The sequence below is a fragment of the Macaca mulatta genome, chromosome 5 (genome assembly GCF_049350105.2).
Source record: "Macaca mulatta isolate MMU2019108-1 chromosome 5, T2T-MMU8v2.0, whole genome shotgun sequence".
In the NCBI taxonomy this organism is placed as follows: Eukaryota; Metazoa; Chordata; class Mammalia; order Primates; family Cercopithecidae; genus Macaca; species Macaca mulatta.
The window spans coordinates 167,371,266-167,397,988 of NC_133410.1; the positions used below are offsets into that span (position 1 = coordinate 167,371,266).

Sequence of the window (26,723 nt, forward strand, 5' to 3'; positions counted from 1 at the left end):
GCTCTTTTTTTTTTTTGTCAGTTTGGCTATTTTAAGTACAAGTAGTTTCTAGTTTACAGATATCAGAAAAGAATAAATCATGCGCATTTAAGAATTAAGGGAACCATCTTGGGGAAAAATGGGCCATTTATAGAGATTCTGTAGGGGTTTTTTGTTTTGTTTTTGCAGAGTCGGAATCTCACTATGTTGCTCAAACTCCTGGATTCAAGTGATCCTCCTGCCTTGGCCTCCCAAAGTGTTGAGATTACAGGCATGAGCCACTGCACCTGACCTCTGTGGGTTTTTTAAGGAGAAAAAAGGAAGGAATTATTAACAACAGCAGCAACAACTCTGCAAGAGGCAGAGTCTTGACTGCCACAGTAACCTGCCCACTCAGTGTCCCTCTCGCCTCAAAAGAACTTGTACTTTTCCCCTTTAGATTTTGTGAGCACCTTTTGAAAGTTCTGTTATTAGGGCTGTGTTGATATTAAGATGCTTATTGTAAGTACAGATTATGTTTAGAAGGTTTAAGGGATACCATGTAGTAATAATGTAGGTTAATTCATTAAGATTGCTTTCCTTTTAGTACCTGACTGAGATCATCTATTCTAAATCACACTGTGCACATTTAATAGATAACTTGGGATTATAATGTGTTAGAATTGGAAGCACCAGACCTTTAGGTATAATTTTAGTCCCACCCCAGTTCCCATTTTTTCTTTTTTCTTTTTTCAGACAGTGTCTCACTCTGTCTCCCAGGCTGGAGTACAGTGGTGTGATCTCAGCTCACTGCAATCTCTACCTCCAGGGTTTAAGCAATTCTTGTGTCTTAGCCTCCCCAGTAGCTGGGATCACAGGCACCCACCACCTCGCCTGGCTAATTTTTATGTTTTTAATAGAGATGGAGTTTCACCATGTTGGCCAGGCTGGTCTCAAACTCCTGGCCTCAAGTGATCTGCCTGCCTCTGCCTCCCAAAGTGCTAAGATTACAGGCGTGAGCCACCATGCCTGGCCCCACTCTATCCTTTTATAGAGGAGGAGACGCTGGATTAAGAGGTGAAGAAGTGACTGAGATGGGACTGTGGGATCCTGCCTCCAGCCTAGGCAATCTGACATCCAGTGGAGTGTTCCACTATTTTGTCTATGCTGTGGTGGCCCCAGGGCAGTGGAATGTGGGTAGTGGTGCTGTAAGTGCCACACACAAACTTGACCTGTTTTAGAGTTTTGCTTAATGTGATCCTGAACTCAGAAAGGAAGGAAGAAATTCTGTCTTTTCCTCTCTGTACTTTGTAGTTCCTTGTTCATAGCACCCAAACCTTAGGCTGTATTGTGACACACACAATAACGTTTTGTCACTGCCGTGTGAACACATTATTTAAAGACATATGTGGTTTTAACCTGTGACCTTTGCTACCATTTACACATTATTTTGGTAGCAAGGAGGGGGAAAACAAGTTCAGAGCTACAACTAACCTACTTACACAGAAACTTTTGGCTGTCATTTTTGTTAGAGATCAGTTATATTCAGGAAAATGTGGGGAACCTGAAAGTTATTTATTCCAGTCTTTTGTCCTTTTCTCAGACATGGTAATCACTTAAGTGATCAACAGTCCTTTATCCTATAATTCCAAAATCCTAAAATTTCTGGAAAATCTTTTGGAATTAATCTGAACTGATGTGAGGCTGTTTATAGTCTCTATCTAATGCACTTAGCGTTTAAGTGTTCATAACTTGGGCTGGTGAAATATTAATTTGTTTGTTTTGGGGGTTTGATTACATCTCAGCCCCTGGAGGAGGTATTATGTAATATGTAGTGCAGCATCTTTCCGATTTCAAAAAAAAAATTCTGAATTCTGAAACATCTAGCCCCAAGGCTCTCAGTTAAGGAATTGTGTATCTGAGTAGATCTTTGAATTATGCTTTACAGTTTTGAAAGTGCTTTCATAACTTACTCTCTGTTTTTCCCAACAGCCTTGTGAGGTAGATAAGACAGGTGCATTTTGGGAAAGCTCAGCGCTAAGGTTGGAGCGTTCCTAAAATCATCTGGGTTGAAGGCAGCAGAGCTAGAGTAAGAAGCCCTGTTTACCCTGGTGAATCCTAATTCATGTCCCAAGCATCATGTCCTCTGTGACCCACATCCATCCCTCACCCAACTATGTGGACTTGACCTCTTTATCCTGTAGAGTCCCCCTAAGTCCTTATAGACATTTATCTTGGCACCTGTAACAGTATAGTTAACTTAATATTTGTATGTTGGCCTTTCCATTCCCAGTTATAAGCATATTGAGGTAAAGACTGGATATAGTTAATTTCTGTTCCTGGTACCTCTCATGGTGCCTGTGTGAAGCCAGACACTTAAAGGTGTGTGGAAGGAATGAGCTCAGAAGTATGGTTTTATGTTGCAGTGCTCCTTCCATGCCTTTGCTGCTGATTAAACATATTTATTCTTTCATTCCACATTTTCCTTTACAAAAGGAATAAAGGGTTTACATATTACCTACTTTCTTAAAGATGGAAGAATTGCAACCAACATGCAGTATAGCTCTGTGTTGGTAACGTAACAGTGGACTACATTTAATTGGAATTGTTTGTAAATTAATATTAATATCTTTAGGTTATCAATATATATTAAAGCTTCCAATAAGAACTTTAAGTGCTTTTCACTATACTCCTGATCACAGGATAGCAACTCAATGGTGATTTTTTATGCGGTTCCTCAGAAATTGCTCTAGGCAATTCACACAGCTAAGGCTGTATAAGTGCAAAACAGTGAAAGAAAGGAGAGCCAGCACAGTCTTCCTGAGAGTACTAACATAGCAAAAGATAAATGAATTCCAAATCTGTTACTGCCATCTATTTACATAATTTTTTTCTTGAAATAAACAGCTTTTTACTGGGTGGGAAATAATGTGTATTTTGTGCTGACAGTGTGAACTCTCATTGCCATGTCAAGCTTAATTTTCCCTTTTTTTCCACCCCCAGTCTTCATTTAGTTTCAGGGTGTAGCCCTTTGGGTCTCCCCACTCTTCTTGAGCAAACCTTTTGAGAGATTTCTGCTTGTACTTAGAAACTGTTTTTTGAGATAGTAAGGAAACGGTGGAGGTTGGCAGAGAAAAAAGAATATAGAATAGGGTTGAAGAGTGGTTGGAAAATGTCATGTAGTGCGTTTCATAGGAGCAGGGTTATGGTTTGTTCACTGCTTTATCTCAGAATGCTTGCCAAGTAGTAGGCATGCAGGAATTGCTGGTTAAATGGATAGTATTTTTGCCAGTTTTTGTTGTCATCATTGTTGTTTGTTTTTGTTTTGTTTCATTTTACCTTTTCTTGGACCATTGAAAGTTGCCTATCATTCCTGACTGTTTAAATATGTGCCTTCTTGTATCATAAGACTGTTCTTTAAACTCTTTATGTAAACTTATTTTTGACTGTGTAGGGTGGCTTCCTCGTGTGAGACCAAGAGGAAAAACAGAGATCATGCTTTCTCGACATGGGGATACCCATGACCACTTCTACTATGATTCCTGTAAAAGTTCAAGAGAAGAAACAACACCCACACTAGAACTGGTCTCAAAGGATATAGCAAATCACCCTGCAGCATGTTATACAACTATTGCTCTTTTCCTTATTGGCCTTTAATTCTGGAAACCCTGGATTTACAAGTCACTACCTCTGCATTTGCCCTGAAAATGGTCTTCTCAAACCACTTTAGTTGTCTTCCTAAAGCACAGGTCAGATCATGTCATTCTCTTTCTTGAAATCTTGGAATTGGCACACCACAGCTTGTAGAGCAACAGATGCATTCCTTGGCATAACATTTAAAGCCCCTCACAAGTAGTCCTCAAGTGCCTTTCTAGCCTCATTTGCTGTGTGGTTCTTCTGCAGGAGACACATTCCAAGCACTCAGTGATATTGTCTTTTTGTGTTTGTGCTGTGCCCTAAGTCTGCAGTGACTTCCCTGTTCATTATTCCTTCTGTGTCTTTGTCCAGATTTTCTCCTTCTTAGGAGGACACCAGTCATTGGATTAGGGTGCCTACTAATTCAGTATGACCTCATCTTAACTTGATTTTATCTGCAGAGACCCTGTTTCCAAGCAAAGTCATATTCACAGGTATAGGAATTAGGACTTGAACATATCTTTTGGGGGGACACAATTTAAACTACAGTACATGGCTCTAGATATTTTAAAGAGAATTCTGTTTTCTGTGTTTCAGATCCCTTGAACTCTAGTGCCTTTCATGTTTCAGGGAGGTAACTGAGACTTTGGTTCCTTGCTTTTCCACTCTTGATGAGTAGTTTCAGAAATAAGGCCTGGCTTCAAGTCTAACCAGGCAAATCCTGGCATCCTGGAATTTTAAAACTGAAAAGAGTCCATATAAGTCATTTTGCTTAAATTTTACAATAAGAAAAGGTAGACAAATCATCTTCTCTTACTGTGCCTGAAGGCATAAAGTGGACATAAATAATACCCTGATGCCAAGGACAGTGTTCATTATTTATGTTCAGCAAAAACAGAGAAATGAAATAATTCAGATTAGAATAAGTTTCTCTGAAATGGTCAGCTATTTTAAGGCAAAAGCCCCAGGGCTTGTTTTCATACCCCTTTTGAATCATGCCCAGTGGCCCCAGTCATATGAAGAGATGTCCTCAGTAAAGCACCAGGAACTGTGGTCGGTGCTCTTGCAAGCTCCACAGTAACTGTTGGTTGAATGTAGGAGTGAATGTGAATATGAAGAGAATATGTGTGCCATGGAGCTACCAATAGCTCAAGGCCTGTGTATCAGGGATGGCAGGGAAAGGGGTTGGGAGTGTGCTGGGAATTTCCATAGATTATCTCTTTTAATCTTCACAACAGGACCTATAAGTACTCCTAGGGGAGACGTTCCCAAAACTATAAAACTGGTGGGAAGCAGAGCTGAGATTGGATCCCAAGCCCGTCTCATTCTGAAGCACTAGTGACCTTTGTCCTGCCTGCCTCTGTTTCCTTTACCAAATTATGCAACTGTTTTTTCCTCTACTAATATTAAAATGTGAGTGTCTCACTGTACTTTGGGAGGCTGAGGGGGGCAGATTGCCTGAGCTCAGGAGTTTGAGACCAGCCTGGGCAACGCGGTAAAACCCTGTCTCTACAAAAAATACAAAGAAATTAGCCAGGCATGGTGGCGCATGCCTGTAGTCCCAGCTACTTTGGGGGCTGATGTGGGAGAATTGCTTGAGCAGGAGACTGAGGCTGCGGTGAGCCGAGATGGTGCCACTGCACTCCAGCCTGGGCAACAGAGCAAAACGCTATTTCCAAAAAAAAGAGATGTCAATGTCAAAATTATATTTATGTATTAAACCAAAAGTAGTATTCATATGGAGGAAGAACAGAGTTTTCCTCTTTTTTTTTGTTTTTTTTGAGATAGAGTCTCACTCTGTTGCCCAGGTTGCAATCTCAGCTCACAGCAGCCTCGACCTCCCGAGCTCAGGTGATTCTACCGTCTCAGCCTCCGTATTCCAGTAGCTGGGACTACAGGTGTGCACCACCATGCCCAGCTAACTTTTTGTATTTTTAGTAAATATGGGGTTTCACCCTGTTGCCCAGGCTGGCCTCGAACTCCTGGGCTCAAGTGATCAGCCGGCCTCGGCCTCCCAAATTGCTGAGATTACAGACGTGAGCCATTGTGTCTGACCGTTTTGTTTTGTTTGTTTGTTTAAGAGATGGGATCTCACTCTGTCACCAAGACTGGAGTTGGAGTGCAGTGGTATGATCATGGCTTACTGAAGCCTTGAACTCCTGGGCTCGAGTGATCCTCCCGCCTCAGCTTCCTGAGTAGCTGGGACTACAGGTGTATACCATCACAACCAACTAATTTTTTAAAAAATTTTAAAGAGTCTGGGTCTTGCTATGTCATCCAGTCTTGTCTGGAATTCCCGGGCTCAAGAGATCTTTTTTGCTTCAGCAACCTAAGTAGCTGGGATTACAGGTACGAGCCACTGTGTCCATCACTTGTGTCTTATAAAATACTTTTAAAGCATTTGGATCAAAAAATGAGGCAATCTGAAATATATACTTTTCCCCTCTGTGTCTTTTTTAAAATTATTGAGTAAAAAAAATATTTTTAGTCTCCTGGATCAGTACAATTGTCCATGATTTTTATTTCCATCTTTTTTTCATTGAAAAATAACATGAAACATTTAATGAGGTGTTATGATCATTATTAAATTTTATCTCTTCTAAAGTAGCTGTTTTCAGTTTGATGTTTGAATACGTGTTATTCTTCAAAAATAAGGATTGAATGACTTGGTTATAAATTATAATGCTGTCTTGGCAAAATGTAATTATTAAGGCAAAATTGATTTAAAAGAAAATGAAAGTAAATTAAATCCGATTTTTTTTTACTTTTAACAAAATGAACGTATGTACTATGTTATAATAATATATAGCTTCAGAGCCTTTTTAATGACCTCATTTTATTTATTTATTTATTTAGAGATGGACTCTCTCTCTCTGTCGCCCAGGCTGGAGTGCAGTGGTGCGATCTCGGCTCACTGCAACCTCTGTCTCCTAGGTTCAAGTGATTCTCCTGCTTCAGCCTCCTGAATAGCTAGGATTGTGGGTGCCCACTAGTGCGCCTGGCTAATTTTTGTATTTTTAGTAGAGACAGGATTTCACCGTGTTGGCCGTGGTTGGCCAGGGTGGTCTTGAACTCCTGACCTCCAGTGTTCCGCCTGCCTTGGCCTATGTAATTTTAAAATTTAGTGGTCTGGGTCATAGTCATCAGACTGTGTTGGTTGTAAGTGACAGTGAACTAATTCCAGGAATAGTGCTTACTCAGGAACAGCTGGCTTCGGGTACTGCCAGGAATCTGTTTCATTCTATTGCTCACCTCTACTTTCCTCCACACTGACTTTTGCTGACTTCATTTTCAGACAGGCCCTTACTTCATGATGGCAAAAATAGCCACCACCAACTCCAGGGTTACCATTTACAAGCTGAACACTGAGTTTTGGGGCTGGCTCACACAGCCAGCTTGGGTCATGTGGTCATGTCTCATTAGCCAGACCTGAAACATGGACTCCCTCTGGACTGCGAATAGAGGGAAAATGGTTTGAAAATAAACTTGCCATGTTGTTGTCAAGATTAGGAGGAAAGGATGCTGGGCATGATAGTTTAGGGCACAGCTTGTTGAAAGAAGGTACAACCAGAACTTTATATGTTTTGCTGCAGGGATTTAAGAAAACAAATCTGCTACCCAAAAAGAACATGTTCAGTATTAACTGCCTGAAAAAGGAGAAGACCAAAAATGCACAATTTGTGATTGAGTACCAGACACTGTATTAATTTTCTTTAAAAATCATAACACTAACAATCCTCTGAGGTAATTATTGCCATTTTGGAGCACTTACTGTGTGTCACTCTTTGTGTGAAGCACTTTACACATTTCATTTAATCCATAGGGCAGCTTTGTGAGGGCAGTCTTAATATTCTCATTGTACTGATGAAGAACTAGGAGGCCAGAGGCATTTGGATTTGAATCCAGATGTGTCTGATTTCATTTATACCATCTCCTAGTTTTACAGTTTGCTTCTGTTAGTCTGCCTGTGTGTCCATCTATCCTCCTCTGTCCCATCAGAGCTCCCCCTCAGCTTCTCTAAGCAAGGCCCCCTTTCATCTCTGGCACCTTTCCAGTCCATTGGGAAACCGGCTCAACTCTGTCCTCTGAGTATGCCACCAGTGTCTGTCCCCGTTCCCCCACCTCCGCTGCTGGAGCTCTAGCCTTCATTATGAAGGGCCGGAACTCTTATTATGAGTTCTGTTTGGCCTTCCTGCTTCCAGTCTTCATCTCTTCCACCCCCATTTTCCTTAATAGCCAGATTGAACTTTCAAAAAGTGCAGACCTGATCTTATCAAGCGTCTGTTTTCCTTGGCTTCTCATGGAGGGAGAGCATGATCCTGGCCCCTGCCTGCCGTCCGTTCCACCTCATGGCACTCACTCTCTGGCCTCTTTTCTTTTTCCTTCTCCAGTGCGGCAGTCTTACACCTTACCACGTCCTTCTCTGCTCCTACAGTGCACTTCATTTGTTTTACTTCTTCAGGTCTGTGTTTACATGTCACTTCAAGTCCTTAGGGACTTCTCTGTCCCTCTCCCCTACCTCTTCAATCTGGAAATCTGAAACTGTTTACTGCTCCTTTTTGTACTTTTCACAGTTTGTAGTGATACATTCAACTGTGATTATTTGCCTAATATTCCCCACTGAATCATGAACTCCGTAAGGGTGGGGACCAGGTCTGTCTGGTTAATTAACTGCTGAGTCTCTAGCAGCAACCACAGTGCCTGGAATATCACCGACACTCAAATATGTGTTGACTGGACTGATGAGTTAAAAACTGAGTATGACCAAAGCGGTGCACTTTTAAATGATTACCTTTTCTATAGTTCTCTCACTCTCATTTATTAAGAATGAACCTGTGTTTTCCTTGGAGCAGTTTTATCCCAGTTGCTTTTGGTTTGCTTAGAAACATGCTTCCTTTCTTGCTGACTGTAAATGCTAGCAATTCTGATGTTCTACAGTGATGCACTTGGTTTTTGAAACTTGTGGATTAGAGCTAGCCATAATCGGAGAAGATAATAAATTTTAGGGTATGTAATGCCTCTCAATTTGACCTGAGTGTGGGTAAGGGAAAGAAGAGAAGGCTCTACCGACTTGCTCCAAATGGTTCCCTGCCCAATAACACAGAAGCTTTAACACTCCTTTAACTCGGATATGCTGTCCCCAGAACCCAGGCATCCAAATTTAGCCGTCTCTGCATGTCCTTGTGATTTCTGACTGCCATCTGTGTCCAAATTGACTTTGGAAGGAGAAGCTTTCTCTTCAGTGATTTATTATTTAAAGCAGTCTTTTCAGCCCTTATGAAAACAGGCAATTTTCATATGGCCCACTGGAATCCGCATACAAGGCTATCTGTCCCAGGCTCACTGGTGCCCCAGTTCTGAGGGGATCACTATCCCTGCAAGCTTGTGGCCTTTTGATGTGCATGCAGGCATGGTGACTGGGAAGCTTATCTGTCTGTGATCATCTCACGTGCTGCAGATGACATAACTTCTTTCTCCCTTTTTAATCCACAGTTGGTCATGTTCGGAGTTTGACCTGAATGAGATTCGCCTGATAGTTTACCAGGACTGTGACAGGAGAGGCAGACAAGTCTTGTTTGACTCTAAAGCTGTTCAAAAGATTGAGGAGGTGACAGCTCAGGTATGAAATGCTGATTTGCTTTCTCCTTCTCTCTTGTGCTTTTAACCACCACTCTGATCAATCATTTATTAATCTATGATCTTCTCTTTGAGTTATATTATACAGTGCCATTAATGGTTCAGAAGAAACATAAGCAAGCATTGAGTCCTTTAATCAAAGCCCTACCTCCAGCAGGTATGAGTATGCTCACTACTAAACACAAGTGAAACTGTTAGCAAGTAATCATGGCAGGAGCTAAGCAGTGTACTGTTAGTAGTACTAGAGGTAAATTTGCCGGTGAGTTGCAATCCAGTAAGATTTTGATGCCAAGTGAGTGCCCCAAATGTAATGGGAAAGCAGAACTCTAAAATTCATAAAATGATAAAAAGTGTTAGCGTGAAGATCATTCTGTCCAGTGTTTCTCATAGATAATAATAAGTAGCACTGGGTTAAACAAAATTAAACAGCTTTACTCACTTACGGGGCTTCCATATGCAAGCCTGCATGGTTATCTTCAAAAAGGATTGTTTTTCAAACCCTTCTGACCAGTGGAGCTTTTATTTATTTCCCTTTTTGTTTTGGTGGAGAGTTGGGTGGTGGTGGTGGTGGTGGTGGTAGTGGTGTAGGGTGGGTGACAAGGGATGGGTAGAGTGAGGACAGAGCAGCTCTTGATTCCTTGGAAGCAGAATGGGAATGGTAAATTAACATGTTTAAGGTGAGAAGACTCTGATCCTTTCTGGGTCTTTTTGGATATGAGACCAGGGTACTTGTAAATTCACTTTAGACCTTTCATTCTCTTTTCAGTATTTGTTCAGATGCCTACAAATTAAATAAATCCACTTGTATTCATTCTTTTTATGTTCAGTAAGTTGCTACCCATACTGACCAAATACTGGCAGTTTGTAGACTGTGCAGCTAAGTAAATGAACAGTTTATAACGCAGTCTTTGTCTCTTCAGGGCCAAGGGGCTGTTTTCCTGCTTTTGATAAGGATCATTTCTGCAGGAAGGAAGTGTTTGGTTAAACACAGTTTAGCTGGGTGGATTCCACAATATTTTAAAGTGGAGTTCTGCCAGGTGGCTAATCATTACAGTAGTTGTTGGGCTTGTTAGGTAGGGGAAGGGGGTGGGGGAGGGGGGGACCAAGAAATCTCTCAGGTGATTCACTGTAGGCTTTACTGGTTAGATTTGTAACAGAAATTTAGATGAGCCAGCACTTGACCCTTTGGTGGACAGGAGATGGTTTACCTCTTAATTTCTTGAATTATTTCCCATTTCTCTGAAGGCTTCACATGGATGGTCTAGTTGAACACCTATCACTGGGGCTGCTCATAGTGGTGGCAGGTGGAGGGGAAAGGAAACACAAGTTTTCAAAAGGAACTGGCATCTTCAGTGAACTAGAGCAGTAGTAATGCTGGAATCTGGAAACATAGGCTTTCTTAGAAGCATTCGTCTAACCAAAAAGGCATCTGAGGTTCAGGAGGTTTGTAGCTTGCCCAAGGCTACAAAAGAATCCAGTCGGTGCTCCATTCACTATACCAGGTGCTGTCTCCACTTATAGACTGTTCAGCATTATACTCCAGCCAAAGGGTCTAGCAGTCTGAGGCAGGTGGCACTTCGTGTCACTTAGGCCCTCTGAGGGGCTGTGTTTCTGGCCTAAGTGATATTAAGTAGCAGCTGTATCTTTAGCGTGTTGAGGGAGTGCTGGGTGCTCAGGAGTAATCAAGTACCACTTTGAATGCCATCATTGCTGTAGTGACAATTGTGGTCCAGCACATTTTGTGTTTTCCTTACATTCTTTTCCCATTTTCAGTCCCCACCGCCCCAGCCTCCCTTGGCAAGCACAAACGTCATGAGTTTGTATCAAGCACATGACTGCAGGCATTTGCATTAGACCACCAGTGTGACTGTCACATTGGAGATTAGATAAGCTGCAATTGCATTCATGTTTTTTTCCAAGCAAAAGCTGCACAAGGAAAAAAAGAAAGGCAAAGAAGACTCAGAATAGAAACAACTTATCATAGAGGGTGCAGGAAGCTTCTGTAGGGAGTAATATGTTTGGGGGGAGATAAATATTAATAAAGGTTTATCCTTATACCTTTGTCACTGTGATAAAAATTAGTGGTGAACTCTATTTGGGGAATGTATAGTAGAGAATCCTCTGTTGTCCTTAACCTTTGAAGACCATATTTCCATCACGTGCTATGTAATTCACAGTAGCTCCTGTTTCAGGATTTTGGTTTCATCCCTTACAAATTCAGCCTCATGATTTTCCTTCCTGCTACCTTTAAAGGAGTACTAGAGGAGGAGTGTCATTAAAAACACAAGCGGGCCGGGTGCGGTGGCTCACGCCTGTAATCCCAGCACTTTGGGAGGCCAAGGCGGGCAGATCACGAGGTCAAGAGATCAAACCATCCTGGCCAACATGGTGAAATCCCGTCTCTACTAAAAATACAAAAAAATTAGCTGGGCGTGATGGCACGTGCCTGTAGTCCCAGCTACTTGGAGGCTGAGGCAGGAGAATTGCTTGAACCTGGGAGGCAGGGGTTGCAGTGAGCCAAGATCACGCCACTGCACTCCAACCTGGCAACAGGATGAGACTCCATCTCACAAACAAACAAACAAAAAACCCTACAAGCCAGTCTGCCCAACTTAATAGTTTTGTTTTATTAGTTCTATTTGCTTAGTAAAAGTTTAGATTTGAAGCCTCATCTTTCTCCTCATCAATTTAATGGATTATGACTCTACATAGTACTAAAAAGCTAATAACCAAAACTCTAATAACAAAAAGAGATCAATTATATGAATTGAAGTGTAAATAATAGTTAAATTATTAAAAGAAGATAAAGTCTTAATACATAACCTACCTCCTTTTGTCTAGAACCATTCTTCAGCATTCTGCCTTCCTAAACCATGTTTTTGTCATTACTGGGGGGGAAAAAAAAACCTGCTGTTTTTTAATGCACCTTAGGCACCAGAATGCTTTTAAAAAGGAATTCCCAATGAAGAACTGTTGACGAACCTGATATACTTCGTAATATTTTACCTTGCCTGTCTCTCTTAACCTAGAAAACAGAGGATGTTCCTATTAAAATATCAGCCAAGTGCTGCCAGGGAAGCAGCAGTGTCAGCAGCGTGAGCAGCAGTAGCAGCAGCAGCATCTCTTTCCACAGTTCTTCTGGGGGATCTTCACACCATGCTAAGGAACAGCTTCCAAAGTACCAGGTACAACCATCCCTTCTGTGGGAATGGCCCCTGGGGTTAAAGTTATTTACTGTAATTTCTTCTCGGGAAATAATGCCGCTCGAGGGCTCTACTTCAGGAATATGAGGACAAGTATTCAACACAGTACTCTTAAATGTTTCACATCAATGTTGTTTTTGCTCTTTGGCTTTTATCTCCAATAAAAACTGTAATCAAGCAGAGGTGATACAGCCTACTATGTACTAGATGAGAAATATTGCCAGTCAGGTAAATTACCTTGCTTTGTTTCCTTTGCTGTCTGATCCAGAATAATAAACATGTACTCTCCAGTTCTGTTGTAAGAATTCCTAAGGATTCTGGGAATGTATATGGGCATCCTAAGAAAATAGAACATGCCAGTAAAAGGAAGAAAGACTTGTATGGGAACAGAAAGAAACACACTGTGTGTGTGTGTGTGTGTGTGTGTAAGGATAGGGGTTGAGGTTTTTGAGAAATATTAGCTAACAAGATAAAAAGGAAGAAATGTTTTATAAATATTGAATGGCAAAAGGATATTAATTGATAGGGAATATATTGAACTTTTTCTTAAACCCATGTAGAATCTTTTCTACTATTTTTCTGGAAAAACAACACTAGGGAAATTACCAGAAAATGGGTCTAGAGGATTTTATTAATTTCATAGTCAGGATTTGTGCCATGCATTTGCCCTTTTTGAGACACAGTGCTCCTGGGTCTCACAGCCGTCTGCAGTTTAAAAAGTATACAGTAGAATTTTCAGCAGGTTGAGAATCACAGTTGGCATGTGGCCCTTGTACCCCAAGAAAAAGGAGATTATAAGTGAAGGAGGTGGGTTGAAGTTAGTAATAAAGAATGTGAAAACCAGTTGGTTTCTGTCTGCATATAGTGGGAAGAAGTTGGTATGAGCTATAACGTGAGAGAGGAACCTAGCTGAGCAGGGCTGATAGATTTATCTTTCTCTTTCTGCCTCTGCAACCATGTATAAGTAAGTGTGTATTTGTGTGTCAGTGTATGTATGCTTGTGTGTCTATATGTGTGTATGTATTTGAAATTTTAAAAAAAAGATTCGGAAGAGTATGTTAAGAGTGATTCCCAGGTTTTTCCTTGGGTGGAAAGCACAGTGACAGAGAATCTAGTTGGTAGATCGGGGTGCAGAACCACAGTTGCTTTGGTGGCACGTCGGTTTGCTCGGCATTCATACCTATCCTGTTCATCAGTGTGTCACCAGCACTTAGTATAGGTGCTCAGAATTCTACATCCCAAGACACTCATTCAGATGTCACTAGGTGAATGAATGTATTGGGGTATACGATTCTAGAGCTCCAGGAGAGCTCCTGGTCCAGAGACAAAGATGTAGGAGGTATTCTATGTAAATAATAATCAAAATCAAAAGAATGGTTGAAAAAGCAGGCAGTTAGTAGGGTTGACCTCCAGGCAAAACCATAGTAAGGGATGATCTAAGAAAGAAGAGATTCAAAATGGAGAGTCATGAACAGAATCAAATATATTGAGAGAAGTTTAATAAAGCAAACTGGAAAGGGTCCATTGGATTTGACCAAGAGGGAGGAGGTCATCATTGGAGCAGTTGGACTAGTTTGAGCTAAGAGGTGAAGTCAGGCTGCGGTAGATTAACAAGCCAGTGAGAATAGAGGAAGAGGAGGCAGGCAGTCCACTTTGGATGGTAAAAGGCATGAGAGAGACTGGTCAGAAGCTAGAGGGATCAAATGTTTTTGAAATACTTTTGTAAAACTTTAGAGTTATCAGACCATTGGTTATCTTTTGGACCCTCACAAAACCCTATCTGCAGCAATGGGCATTTTTTATTCCGTACTGTTAATTATTTCGCTGAATAATACTGAACTATATTTTTTTTCAGGATGTTTTCTTAGTACCAAGAGAAGAGTTAACGGTTATTTTCATAATTGAACCTTTCCATTTAGAGTTTATAAATGGAGATAATAGTAATCTTTGTTTCTCATAATAAAAATAAAAATGAACTCTGATAAAACACTTGGATCCTATGTGATGATGTCGTGTATAGAGAAGAAATCACAAACATGCGTAATACTTTGGGGGAAAAATAGGCAATTGCCATTATAAGTTAAGATTGTAAGATGACCACTTGAAGCTTTGAGAAATAGTTTTAATCACCAATGACACTAATGAGATTAATAAACATTATTTTCTGTTGCATTGCACGTCATGTTCCATGTACTAACTTTGATTTTGTTTTCTTGCATGTAGTACACACGACCAGCTTCCGATGTCAACATGTTGGGGGAAATGATGTTTGGCTCAGTTGCCATGAGTTACAAAGGCTCCACCTTAAAGATACACTACATACGGTGAGTCTGGGCTTCCTTTTCTACCAGTTTTGAGAAATGGGATGGTGGTATTGACTCCTTAACTCATAAATGTATTTTTCGTCTCTCCTTTCCCCCGCTCCCCAGTTCTCCTCCACAACTGATGATTAGTAAAGTCTTCTCTGCTAGAATGGGCAGCTTCTGTGGAAGTACAAATAAGTAAGTGCAGGATTTTGCATTCCCCACCCCCATTTTTTAAAGTGTGTATTTCTAGATAGAATAATTCTTTAAGGGCCATAAGGCATTTTGAAATGAGAAGCAGAATGAGTCCAAATTAACAAAGGGGTTTTAAAAGTGGCTACTGTCCTATCAACAGTGAGTGGGAAAAGGCCTTTGACTTCATTAGGTGGCCCTAAAGACAAATGGCTGTCTTTATATGTTTTGAGTCCCCATCTGTTACCCAGTCACCAATTTTTAATTTCCTGGGAAATCAAAAATAAAGAACAAAAGGGAAGGGGCTACATTATTCTGAAATATCTAAGAACTTAAGCTCCTTTTGGCATATGCATTCATGTATTTTGAACTTTCAAGCAGAACTATTTCATATACTTCCATTTTTAAATAAAACAACAAAACACCAGTTGTACTTTGATAAATTTGAAAAGGGCTTGTTATAAATTAAAGGACATTCTTAGGGGTCAAGTGAAAGCTGTTTTTTCTTATCCTGGGAAATTAAAAATATTTCTCTATATATTTGAATACCATTGAGTGAGTCTTGGCTTACTCTTCAACAAAACAGTTTGAACATTTAACATTGGACTGTCATGACTTAAGCCAATATGATAATTGTTATTTATTTCTTACGAGATTTGTTTCTAACAGACCCTTGGGATTACCTGAACATTTATTACATTAATTCCCTTACATGCAGATTTAAGTAAAAATTATTTTGGCTTCATTATGCTGCATTATTCTCAAAGTCTTTTTGTCATTGTTGTTTTTGTCAGCTCTACACACAGCATAAGTCTTTAGTTTAATTGTTAATAAGTACAATAAATTAATAAAATCTGCTTCCCTCATATTTTTATGAGTAATTCTTTTTGAAAGTTGTGAAATGAAACTCCTATAAGAATTATAATTTGTTATATTTTATTCCTGAAAAAAGTTGCTGAATTGCTTATTGATGTTAACCAAGAGTAAAAATTAATTTCGTTTTGAGAGTTTATGTAAAATACTTGAAACGAATGGCAACATGTTATCTGTCAGTTGCTAAAGCAAAATGTAGAAATGAATAACAGTATCTCAGGTGTCAGTCACTGAAGCAAAATTTAGAGTTTGGTGTCTTATTATATAACATGAAATTGTTAGAAGTATAGTTGTTTAGTTACATGGGTTGAGCTACATCCAAAATAGCTTTTGTTTTCTTCCAACAAATTCACCTGAAGTTGCAAGTTTAATTCCCTTTGGTAGATGTGAGACTTTGTTTATAAGGAAAAGTATTGAGTGACTGATCAGTTGTTGTCTACATTTGCAAGTCTATTTATTAGGAAACAGCTTTAGTAACTTCTTGACATTTGTGTCCTCTTTCTCCTTTTCCTTCCCTCTCTGGATATAGCTTGCAAGACAGCTTTGAGTACATCAACCAAGATCCTAATTTGGGAAAACTGAACACAAATCAGAATAGTTTGGGTCCTTGTCGTACTGGAAGTAACCTAGGTAAAATCAGACACACAAACAAATTCTTTCTTTCTGAATACACTATTGTGGGTGTGTGTTTTGCTTTATTTGAGTTTGTTGTGGGTTTTTTTTTTTTTTGGCGTTATCTTTAATCTGTGTTTATTTTTTTTGTGTGTGTACTTTGTTTGCCCTCTTCTATGTGTTTCCATCTCTAGGTCTGCTGCAAGCATGCAGCAGCAAACTGCTGCAGGGGGTAGCTGAAGGAGGACCTCTCCGGCTCACCCGGAGTGCTTCTTTCTTTGCAGGTTTGTGTGGAATGCTGAGTACAGTGTGACCCACACATATTAATAAATCCTGTGCAGGTTCTTAGGAAAAATCCTACTTGTGCCTCTCTAGAAATCCAAGGGGCTCTTGTGATCACAGATATCGGTTTCAAATGCGGCCAAATCCATGGTGTATCGAAAATTCTGCCAATGAACCTCTTGTAAATGTCTTCGCTAATACTCTAGTATAAGCTGATTTTGATCTGAAATGAGCCCTTAGTATTTCGAAGAGGATTGTTTTTTCCTGTTTTTCTGGGCCTCTTCTGCTACTATGAACTGTTTCCCTTTGCCTTGGTGTCTTTTATCCATTTATTCAACTGCATCCTTACCTGCACGGAGTTTCATTAAAAGTCACTCTAATAAGAGCATGGAAGACTTCTCTCTCTCTCTCTCTCTCTCTCTCTCTCTCTCTCTCACTCTCTCACTCTCTCACTCTCTCACTCTCTCACTCTCTCCCTCTCCCTCTCCCTCTCCCTCTCCCTCTCCCTCTCTCATTTAAGTAGTGTAAATACAATTTCTAGGTTATTTACAGGTATAGTCATCTTGGTGTCTCTGAGTTTTAACTTGTCTTAGCATGATTAACATGTAGGGAACCTCCATTACTAACATTTAAAGTTGTGAGTATAGCAAATGGTATTTTCCTTTCTGTTCTTTGTAGCCTGAAATATGCTAAGTACCATAGTTAACTGTCACCCTAATGAAATTGACACCCTCCCACCTACTTAGAGTGAGGAAAACACGTTTAAATACTCTCTTTAAAATTGTGAAAATAAACATGCTTCAAAAAATAGCTGTCAAGTATAATAATCAGGCAGAGCACTGGGCTGCTTGTTCATTTAAAACTTCACTACAGCAGCATCTCATCTACCTTCTAGCACAATAAGTATGCAGCTTAGGTCAGTCTGAAGCATTCCTAGAAGTCTATAATACTTCAGAGTGTTTTCCACAATTCATGCCAGAACATGAGTTTTTCTAAGTAACTCTACAATAATACTGTGTATGGGTGTATATGGAAAGAAATGGAGGAAGAAATATTTGAAAATGAGTAGAAATGTTTTCTATCTGCCAAGAGAGTGGGTTATAAACAGAGAAACATTTTTTGAATTTATGAAATGGTTTTCAAGTATTTCTCTTCCCTAAGTCGCCTACAGTTACTACCAAAACTGATTATAAAGCATTTTGAAAGTACATTGCTATTTAAATACTACTACTAATGAAGAAAATGGCTAAAAAAAAAATCTACCTGAGAATGTTTGTTCATTGCATCAACTGCAATCATTTATTATTCAGAGTTTTTTCTTAAGAGTTGAACGTCACTCAAAAAAGTTCGTATGCTACAATTGAATACAGGCAGATTTTTATGAGATAGTTACTTGGTTCTCTTTTCTTCTCATCTTTTTATATATTTAATTTTGCCTTCTAGTTAATCTCTGTTATAAGCTTATGCCAATCATCAGTAGCAGTAGCCTACTTTGAAATGTGAAAATTACTGCAGTCATTTTTAAAACTGTATCTCTGAAGAGCCCAATAACATGGTTTCCTTGTTCCTTTATCTTAGCACACAGCACACCAGTTGATATGCCAAGCAGAGGACAGAATGAAGACAGGGACAGCGGCATTGCTCGATCAGGTACTTGTACTCCATTTATTGGTTTAACTAACAGAGTGAACTATCTACAGTGGTATGGAAGTTGGGAAAGTAGAAGACAGGTGGATAACCCTCATCCTGTTCTTTGTTTTTTCCTTCCTAAGATAGTCTGATGTATCTAAATATCTGAAACTTTAATGTACAGTATCTACGAGTGATTGTGCAACATAAACTAGTTTTTTCTAACACTCAAATGTATATGAGACTAATGTTTATTAAGAAATTTCTTTCCAGAGTGAAGCTTCCTTGAGCCCATTGTACTAGTAATGTGCTTGCTTGACTATTGAGTATAGACTCAGAGGAAGAGAAGGGTTTGTGGAAGTAAATCTGTCTTATGACAGTGGGAGAACCAGCCAGCTGACCAGGTCACCGTTTCTTCTGTTCTAAAGACATGCTGATCTAGATTTTATCAGGTACCCTTCTCTCCTTGCCTCAGGGTCTAAACCTTTCTGTTACTGCTTTTAGGATCTCTTGGTTTCGCCTTTTGTATGTGACCTCTTTTGAGTTTTGACTTGTGGTTCAGATCTAAGATTTTGTATTATGAGAGAAGGGTGATGAATGAGGGAACTGAAATTCAAGAACTCGGGGGTGTGTGGTGCTCTGCCTGATGAATACATACCATACAGGCCACCTCTGCCTTCCACTGAGACTAGGAGCACCCTGCTGCCTTCTCCTGTGATACATGACACCTTCCACAAATGGGCCAGCCAGCCGGTGCTCAGACTGGATCCAGGCCTCACATGATGTTCTTCTTGGCCTTTCACTCATTTCTCTGTCCAGCTCCTCCCCTTAGACACTACTCCAAGGTCCTTGTGCTCCTGTGTAGTCTCAGAGCCTTTTATCCCACTCTGTGCAACTCTGCTCTCGTGTTACTAAATGAAATGTGATTTGTTGCTGAGTCCCCGGTTTGGTTTACATATGTCACATAATGTAAAGTATATAGCATTTTATTTATGGTTAAAATTGATGTGCTTTGGTGTTCATAATCTTTTCTGTGAAGTTGAGCTGGGAACCTTTGGTCAGAAACTCTCATTGATCAAGCCCAGCACAGTGACTCATACCTGTAATCCCAGCACTTTGGGAGGCCAAAGCAAGCAGATCACTTGAGGTCAGAAGTTCGAGATCAGCCTGACCAACATGGCGAAACCCCATCTCTACTAAAAATACAAAAAAAAAAAAAATTAGCCAGGCATGGTGGTGCGTACCTGTAGTCCCAGCTACTCAGGAGGCTGAGGCATGAGAATCACTTGTACCTGGGAGGTGGAGGTTGCACTGAGTCAAGATTGCGCCACTGCACTCCAGGCTGGATGACAGAGACTCCGTCTCAAAAAGAAAGAAACAAAAGAAAGAAGAAAAGAAAAGAAAGACTCATTGATCAGACCTGTATCATTTTAACTTACAGCCCCTTCTGTACGACATAAAATCTGAGAAGGTGAAGGGCAACTTATGAAGCACTAGGTAAACTGGTTTGGTTCTCTTTCTGTTTAATGGTGCTGAAGACAACTCCTCCTGCCTTTGTGGGACACTGTCAGATAACTGAGTTCCATCAGTTACTCAAGGACAATAAGCATGTGTTACAGAGCTTAGTGTCCCAAAGCTCGACTCCCTGCCTTTGTAACCACCCGCGACCCAGCGCCCGACAGGACTGGCAGTAAGGCTTCGTTATGGTTGACTTTCCTGGCAAGAAGATGTGGGCCTCACCAGAAGTCGCAGAGCTGGCAGCACAGCCCTAGGACCAAGATGACACTTAGTCAAGATGGCTGTCTTAGTGGGTGACAGAATTTAACATGTTTGCCTCTGTGTGGTGGGAGCTCTTTAGCTCTCCGTGAAAGAAGGACGAGCAACATTCTACTGGGGCCCGTTCTGAACACTGACATCACAGTTTCTGTACAGCTGTAACCTTATTTATTTGTTTATGCCCCTTTTTGTTGTGGAAAAAAGATTCAGGGAATTTGAGGGACCTAATAACAAAAACATGATTAGGAAGAAGTTTGGATTTGCCTCGGTAAACTCGGTTTATAACGTAGTTCATATAAATGGTTCACGTCGTGCAGATTGACATCTTACTTGTTTTGTGTTCAGATTCTAAATTGCTCCTGAAACCACTTCCCTTGCTCTTTGAGAAACAGAAAAGTTGGGAAGCCAAGTTCAAATTAAAGAGTAGAAAGTCAGATGAAAAGTAAAGATTCAGCCAGGTCGGAATGCTTTTTTGCAGTCCATGAGAGGAACTTGGGACTGACCAGATTGAAAAGAATGGACGATAGACATTGATACCGATGTGAATGTTGAAAGCTGGAGAAGGTTGGCTTTCTTTGGCACTTTGACTTCTATTCTGGGCAGTCTTTACTTCCAATCTCCGGTTCTCCTGTTGGGAGGAAGGGAGCACAGATGGTGGAGAGGGCTGCAAATGGCCCTGAGTGGCATTTTGCTCTCCCTGCTATCCTGGTAGATGTGTTTACCTTCAGATATCACACCTGGGAGCGGTTCTGAAGTCATGGAGTCCACGTCAAGACTAGTGTGAGCTTCACACCTGTGGTGGCATTTAACACTTTGTTAATGTAAAAACTCTTTATGTTCGCACTGTAGTTTGTCCTCTAAGATTTTGTCTCCTTATACCCATCTAAAATTGTGTAGGGATGAAGACCCAAGTTCTGAAACAGCAGGAGCTCCAAGTGTGAGAGTTAAGTTAGCCGTAGAAGATGTAGAGAAATTGAAGGCATAAAGATGTTATTTATTCTCTTTTAGGCCTGCCTTTTCTTTTTTTCTTTTTTCTTTTTTTTTTTTTTTTTTTCTGGCTCTGTTGCCCAGGCTAGGGTGCAATGGCACAATCTTGACTCACTGTAACCTTTGCCTCACAGGCTTAAGCCATCCTCCCACCTCAGCCTCACAAGTAGCTGGGACTACAGGTACATAACACCACACCTAGCTAATTTTTGTATTTTTGGTAGAGATGGAGTTTCGCCATGTTGCTCAGGCTGGTCTGGAATTCCTGAGCTCAAGCAATCCACCCACCTTGGCCTCCCAAAGTGCTGAGATTATAGGTGTGAGCCACCATGCCTAGCCTAGGCCTGCAATTTTTAACTTCCTGTCTGAATAGTTGATAAAAGGGGAAATTTTTAAAAATAGTTTTATTTTCTAGAACAATTTTAGACTTACAGAAAGATTGGGAAGGTAGTACAAGAGTTCTCATATAACCTGCACTCTGTTCACCCTATTATTAACATCTTATGTTGGTATGGTATATTTGTTACAATTAATGAAACAATACTGATACATTACTATTAGCTAAAGTCCACAGGTTTTTTTGTGGGTTTTTTTTTTCCTTAGTTTTTCATCTAATGGCCTTTTCTGGTTCTGGGACACAACGCTTAGTTGTCATGTTCTTCAGGCTTCTCTTAGCTGTGGTGGTTTCTCAGATTTTGGCCGGGCATGGTGGCTCACGCCTCTAATCCCAGCACTTTGGGAGGCTTTGTTTTGGGTAATCTTGAGGAGTACTGGTTAGGTATTTTGTAGATTGCCCCATTATTAGAATTTGTTTAATGTTTTTCTCATGATTACACTGAGGTTATGGGTTTGGGGAAGGAAGATCACAAAAGTAAAGTGCCATTTTCATCACATCATATAAGGGTATATACTACCACCATGATTTATGACTATTAATATTGGCCTTGATTACCTGGCTGAGGTAGTGTTTGTCAGTTTCTCCACCGTAAAGTTACTCTTTATTTCCTCCTGTCCAGGCTGTGTACTTTGGAAAGAAGTCACTATGCTTACCGCATACCTACGGGGTGGGGAATTATGCTGCCCCTCCTTGAGGACGGAGTAGCTACATAAATTATTTGGACTTCTCCTGCTGGAGATAGGTCTCTTCTCCCATTTTTATTTGTTTAGTCATTATACTACTATGAACTCAAATATATTAATTTTTCACTTTTGACAAAAACCCAGTACTACTTCATTTCTTTTTTTGTTTGGTTTTGAGACGGTCTTTCTTGCCCCTAGGCTAGAGTGCTCTGGTGTGATCATAGCTCACTGCATCACTGCAGCCTCAAACTCCTGAGCACAAGGGATCCTCCCTCCTCAGCCCCCTGAGGAGCTGGGACTACAGTCATGCACCACCACACCCAGTATTTTTTTTTTCTCTCTTTTATGTAGAAACAAGGCCCCACTATGTTGCCCAGGCTGGTCTCAAATTCCTGGGCTCACGCGATTTTCCCACCTCAGTCTCCCAAAGTATTGGGGTTACAGGCTTGAGCCACAGCACCCCACCACTTCATTTCTTTTGTTGCTCAAATCATTTGAGTTTTGACCATTGGGAACTCTCTCAGTAGGCTTCCATGCTCCTTTAACATACCTCTGTCTGTGAGGGGTTGGGGTATTTTGAGCACTTCCTTACTTTCCGCACGACAGGATGCTCCAGAGTCATCTTGTATATTTCCTACCCCCATCCTAGAATCAGCCATTTCTCCACTCATAGAATGTCTTTGGAAAAAGCAGCGCAAGCTGGGGCAGGTATGGAGGGAAATGCATCCTCATTGTATTCTCTTTTGGATATTTTGAATATGTCTTCTTTACATATACAGATCCAAAAGATAGCTTTTTAAGGGGTTATTCTAGTGGTTCCCATTAGAAATTTTTAAGTAGAGTCTTGGGAGAGAAGAAGTTGGGTTTCAGCCATCCTAGGAGGTTGCATTGGCAGGGTTCAGTGATTAAGGGGACACAGGTTATGGAGGAGAAAGGAGGAATCAAGGATGCCTCTCCAGTTTCTAACCTGAGAAAGCAAGTGGAGGTGGGCATTACCCAGTACAGGGAAAGCAGGAGGCCAGGTCAGGGAGACAGATATTAAGATAATTTTTTAGCTACAGAGATTAGGATACATTTTTACCTAGAAATGTCTACATGTTCTCCAGTTGTGCATAGTCAGCTGTAATTTAGAAATAGGAAAATGGCTCTAGTGAGATGGGTCGGGGCAGAAGCTAAATTTTGGTTTTTTTGTTTTTTTTTTTTTTTGGTTCTGTTTTGTTTTGTTTTGAAACAAGGTCTTGCTTTGTCGCCCAGGCTGGAGTGTAGTGGCGCAATCTCAGCTCACTGCAAACTCCGCCTCCCAGGTTCAAGTGATTTTCTCCTGCCTCAGCCTCCCAAGTAGCTGAAATCACAGGCGCACACCACAACACCTGGCTGATTTTTGTATTTTCAGTAGAAATGGGGTTTTGCCATGTTGGCCGGGCTGGTCTCGAACTCCTGACCTCAGGTGATCCACCCACCTCAGCCTCCCAAAGTGCTGGGATTACAGGCGTGAGCCACCATGCCTGGCCAGAAGCTGAAATTTGGAAGTCTTGAGTACATGAGTAGAGTAAGGTTCAGAGGGCTGGGATTGAGACCAGTTTCATCGAGCCTTGTCTACTGACTTGAATTCAGCTTTAGACTCTTCCTCGTCAAGGTGTTCACATCATTGACAAGAAAAATACTTTTTCCGTTCTGTCTGCAACTACATTTCCTCTGTTCTTAAAGGTGGTAAAATAAACAAAGTCAGTATAAGGAGAACTTATAATATGTACTTTTAAACATTTTTATTTAAGTGCTTTGAAATGAACTTTCAGGGTAAGAATACACATTATCATAGTGTTCGTATAAGACATGTGTTTTGGTCACTCTGTGCAGATACAGGATGTACAACCACCCAAAATTTGGTTTAGATGTCAAGATTGATGACTCTACATGCACACACCAAGAGGATATGAAAAGGCTTATTACATAATGAGGCTCTTCTGGGGAGAGAACAGGGTGGGCTTCTCTAGCTGGTTGGAGAATGTCTTGAGAGAATGGGACAGGAGATTAGACTGGGGCTTTTATGGTGGTTGTGGGGTAAGGCTAGGGTGAGGGTTCCTGCATATGGTTTGAAATTCTCACTGGCACCAAAGGAGTGAGCACCTGGGCTTTCTCATCAGTTTGCCCAGGTGTGGAGCAGAAAGGGAAGAGGGAGAGGAGGGTAAAGCTTAAAAGCTATGAGGAGTTGAACATCAAGAAATAAAGTCAGGAAAGTCAGGTTCTTTATTACAGTATGGGAACACTGAATAACGAAGGATGGCATCCCATTTGTACTTGACCCCTTCACTGACTGAACTGATAGAGTGCTTTGTAGAGAGGAGAAGAGCAAAGGAGGGTACTGTTTTTGTTTATTCTTTGTGTCAGGGAAAAAGCTGTGACACCCATTGACCTTGCACAATTCCATATATGCAAAGGCTTAAGCTGCATCTTATCTGAGCCCTGGCAGTACAACTTGATCCCCCTGGAACACTTCCCTACCTTCCCCTGGAGGCTGTCATGATAGTTTCTCATCCACTCCAGAGTTCTGATGAGGTATGGGACTTTCTGCCCTGCCCGCCTCAGACTAGAGCTGCAGTCTAGAACTGACTCCCCAGCAACAGGATATCCTACAACTTGCCTTGTAGGCATCTGGCCCGTCTTGTGTTGGTGTTGTCCTTTTTGGTGTGTGGGGCAAAGATCACCTTTGGCTTATTCTTCTTTTCACTGTCTATGTAAGTAATTAACTCTCCAAATCTTAAAATGCCTGGTTGTATCTTAACCATCGAATCTTGCCTTGGCCTTAGCCTTGCTTTGCCTTGTCTTCACATATGTGAGCTTGATAATCTGTAGTGTGGCTCAGTTTCTTGTTTCTTTATACTCCTGTTTCAGACATTTGGTATTTTCCTGGCATGGATATGTATCTTTTTCATTTCCACAAACTTATTTGGTCTTTTGCCTTAGCTTTTTCCTTTCTAAATTTGCATTCTTACATACCTGTTTAAGAAAAATTAGAAAGTAATGTAGGTAGCAATAAAAACTGTAAGGGATAAAGGAATAAACCTAAGAAAAAATATGTGATACTGCTATGGAGAAACTATAAAAACTTATATTAAAAAGAAGACCTAAATAAATGGAGCAATACATCAAATTCTGCAAACTATAAATTTAGTGTAACTTGAATTAAAATCCTTTGTGAAGCCAGACTAAATAAATTTTACTTAAATGGAATAATAAAGGACCACATTTTTATGCCCTCCATAAGTCTTTTGTAGACACCTTTCTTAGAGCCCAAACTATGGATAAAACACGGAGGACATTAGAATAATTTGACATATAAATGCAGAGAGTGAGTTGGTTACCAAGGTGGCTAGCATTTATACCTTAGATAAATTAAAATTTAAGTTGTTTCACCATACAACATATCCACGTAACAAAACTGCACTTGGACCCCTTATAAATTTTTTAAAACCACAGTATAAATTTTTTTTAATTATACACATTTTTTAAAAAGGAAAAATTTAAGATGTTTTGAAATCAAGGTGGTAAGAACATTGGCTTTTTATTAAAGGGCCTTTATAGAAATTTTATTAAAACTTTAAAGTACCTGTTTGGCTTTTGAGGACCCCTTAAAGTCCTAAAGTCATTTTGTGATTTGGGAAGTAAAATGTAATCCTTATAATTTGATTTTCCTATTAAATTAATGTTTTTGGTTTATTTTAAATGAAATTTTCCTGCTAGACAATAATTACAGCTCTACTCATTTACCTTTTAAATGCTCCTATGTTTGTGTGTTGAGAAATACAGTTGCTAAACTTTGAGGAACCTTATATTTTTTCCAGTGTTTCAAGCTAAAACTTGAAGATAAGTAGTGTCATATTACAATAAACGGAGATCATTATTATGTTGTGGATGTAATGCCCCCTGTGTCAAACAGATATAAAAAGTGCTCAGCTTCAGAGCCATACTATCACTTACACCATCCAAAAAATTATTTTTAGTGAAGGCAGGGGGAAAAAGAAAATCTAAATGCTGTATATACTGTGTTGGCCACAGGAAACTTTTAACAAATTCAGTATTTGAATTCTGTCCAGAAATGTGTTTCTCTAATGCTTCATTTCTGTCACACTTGATTGAGATGGATATCACTGTCATCCTTCACATATTGTTTGCTCATTCTTCAACCAGCAGTATTTTTTGAGCATCTCATGTGGCAGACGCTTTTTCTAGGATATGAGAATAGATCAGTGATCAAATGGATATTATCCCTGATCTCACAGATTTTATATTCAATAAAGAAGACACAGATAATAGACAATAAAATGTAGGCAACCACTTACCATTGAGGAAAATAAAACTTATGGAAGGCCTCTCTGAGAAGAGAAAATTTCACCTGAGACTTGAATGGCAGTAGGAACCAGCTATGTGAAGAACACAGCAAAGAGCATCTCAGGTATGGGAAGAGCTTAGGGGTAGTGCGAAGATGTATCGTGGGGAAGGGAGAGTGGTGCAGAATGAGTCTGGAGAGGAAATAGGGATCTGACCCCACTAATAC

General features: G+C 40.3%; 1 protein-coding gene across 5 annotated transcripts in view; it reads left to right on the top strand.

The window, feature by feature from the left end:
- Positions 1 to 26,723, top strand: part of FNIP2 (folliculin interacting protein 2) — a 137,669-nt gene that overhangs the window by 49,150 nt on the left and 61,796 nt on the right. For 3 of the 5 annotated variants that reach the window (XM_015139419.3, XM_015139418.3, XM_028848846.2), the window contains exons 2-8: positions 9,088 to 9,214; positions 12,261 to 12,416; positions 14,658 to 14,758; positions 14,864 to 14,935; positions 16,332 to 16,432; positions 16,609 to 16,698; positions 18,275 to 18,346. In XM_015139419.3, the coding sequence (XP_014994905.3) occupies positions 9,088 to 9,214; positions 12,261 to 12,416; positions 14,658 to 14,758; positions 14,864 to 14,935; positions 16,332 to 16,432; positions 16,609 to 16,698; positions 18,275 to 18,346 (719 nt within the window). The remainder of the gene's footprint in view (positions 1 to 9,087; positions 9,215 to 12,260; positions 12,417 to 14,657; positions 14,759 to 14,863; positions 14,936 to 16,331; positions 16,433 to 16,608; positions 16,699 to 18,274; positions 18,347 to 26,723) is intronic. The other 2 variants (XM_015139421.3, XM_015139420.3) reach the window with 1 other exon arrangement.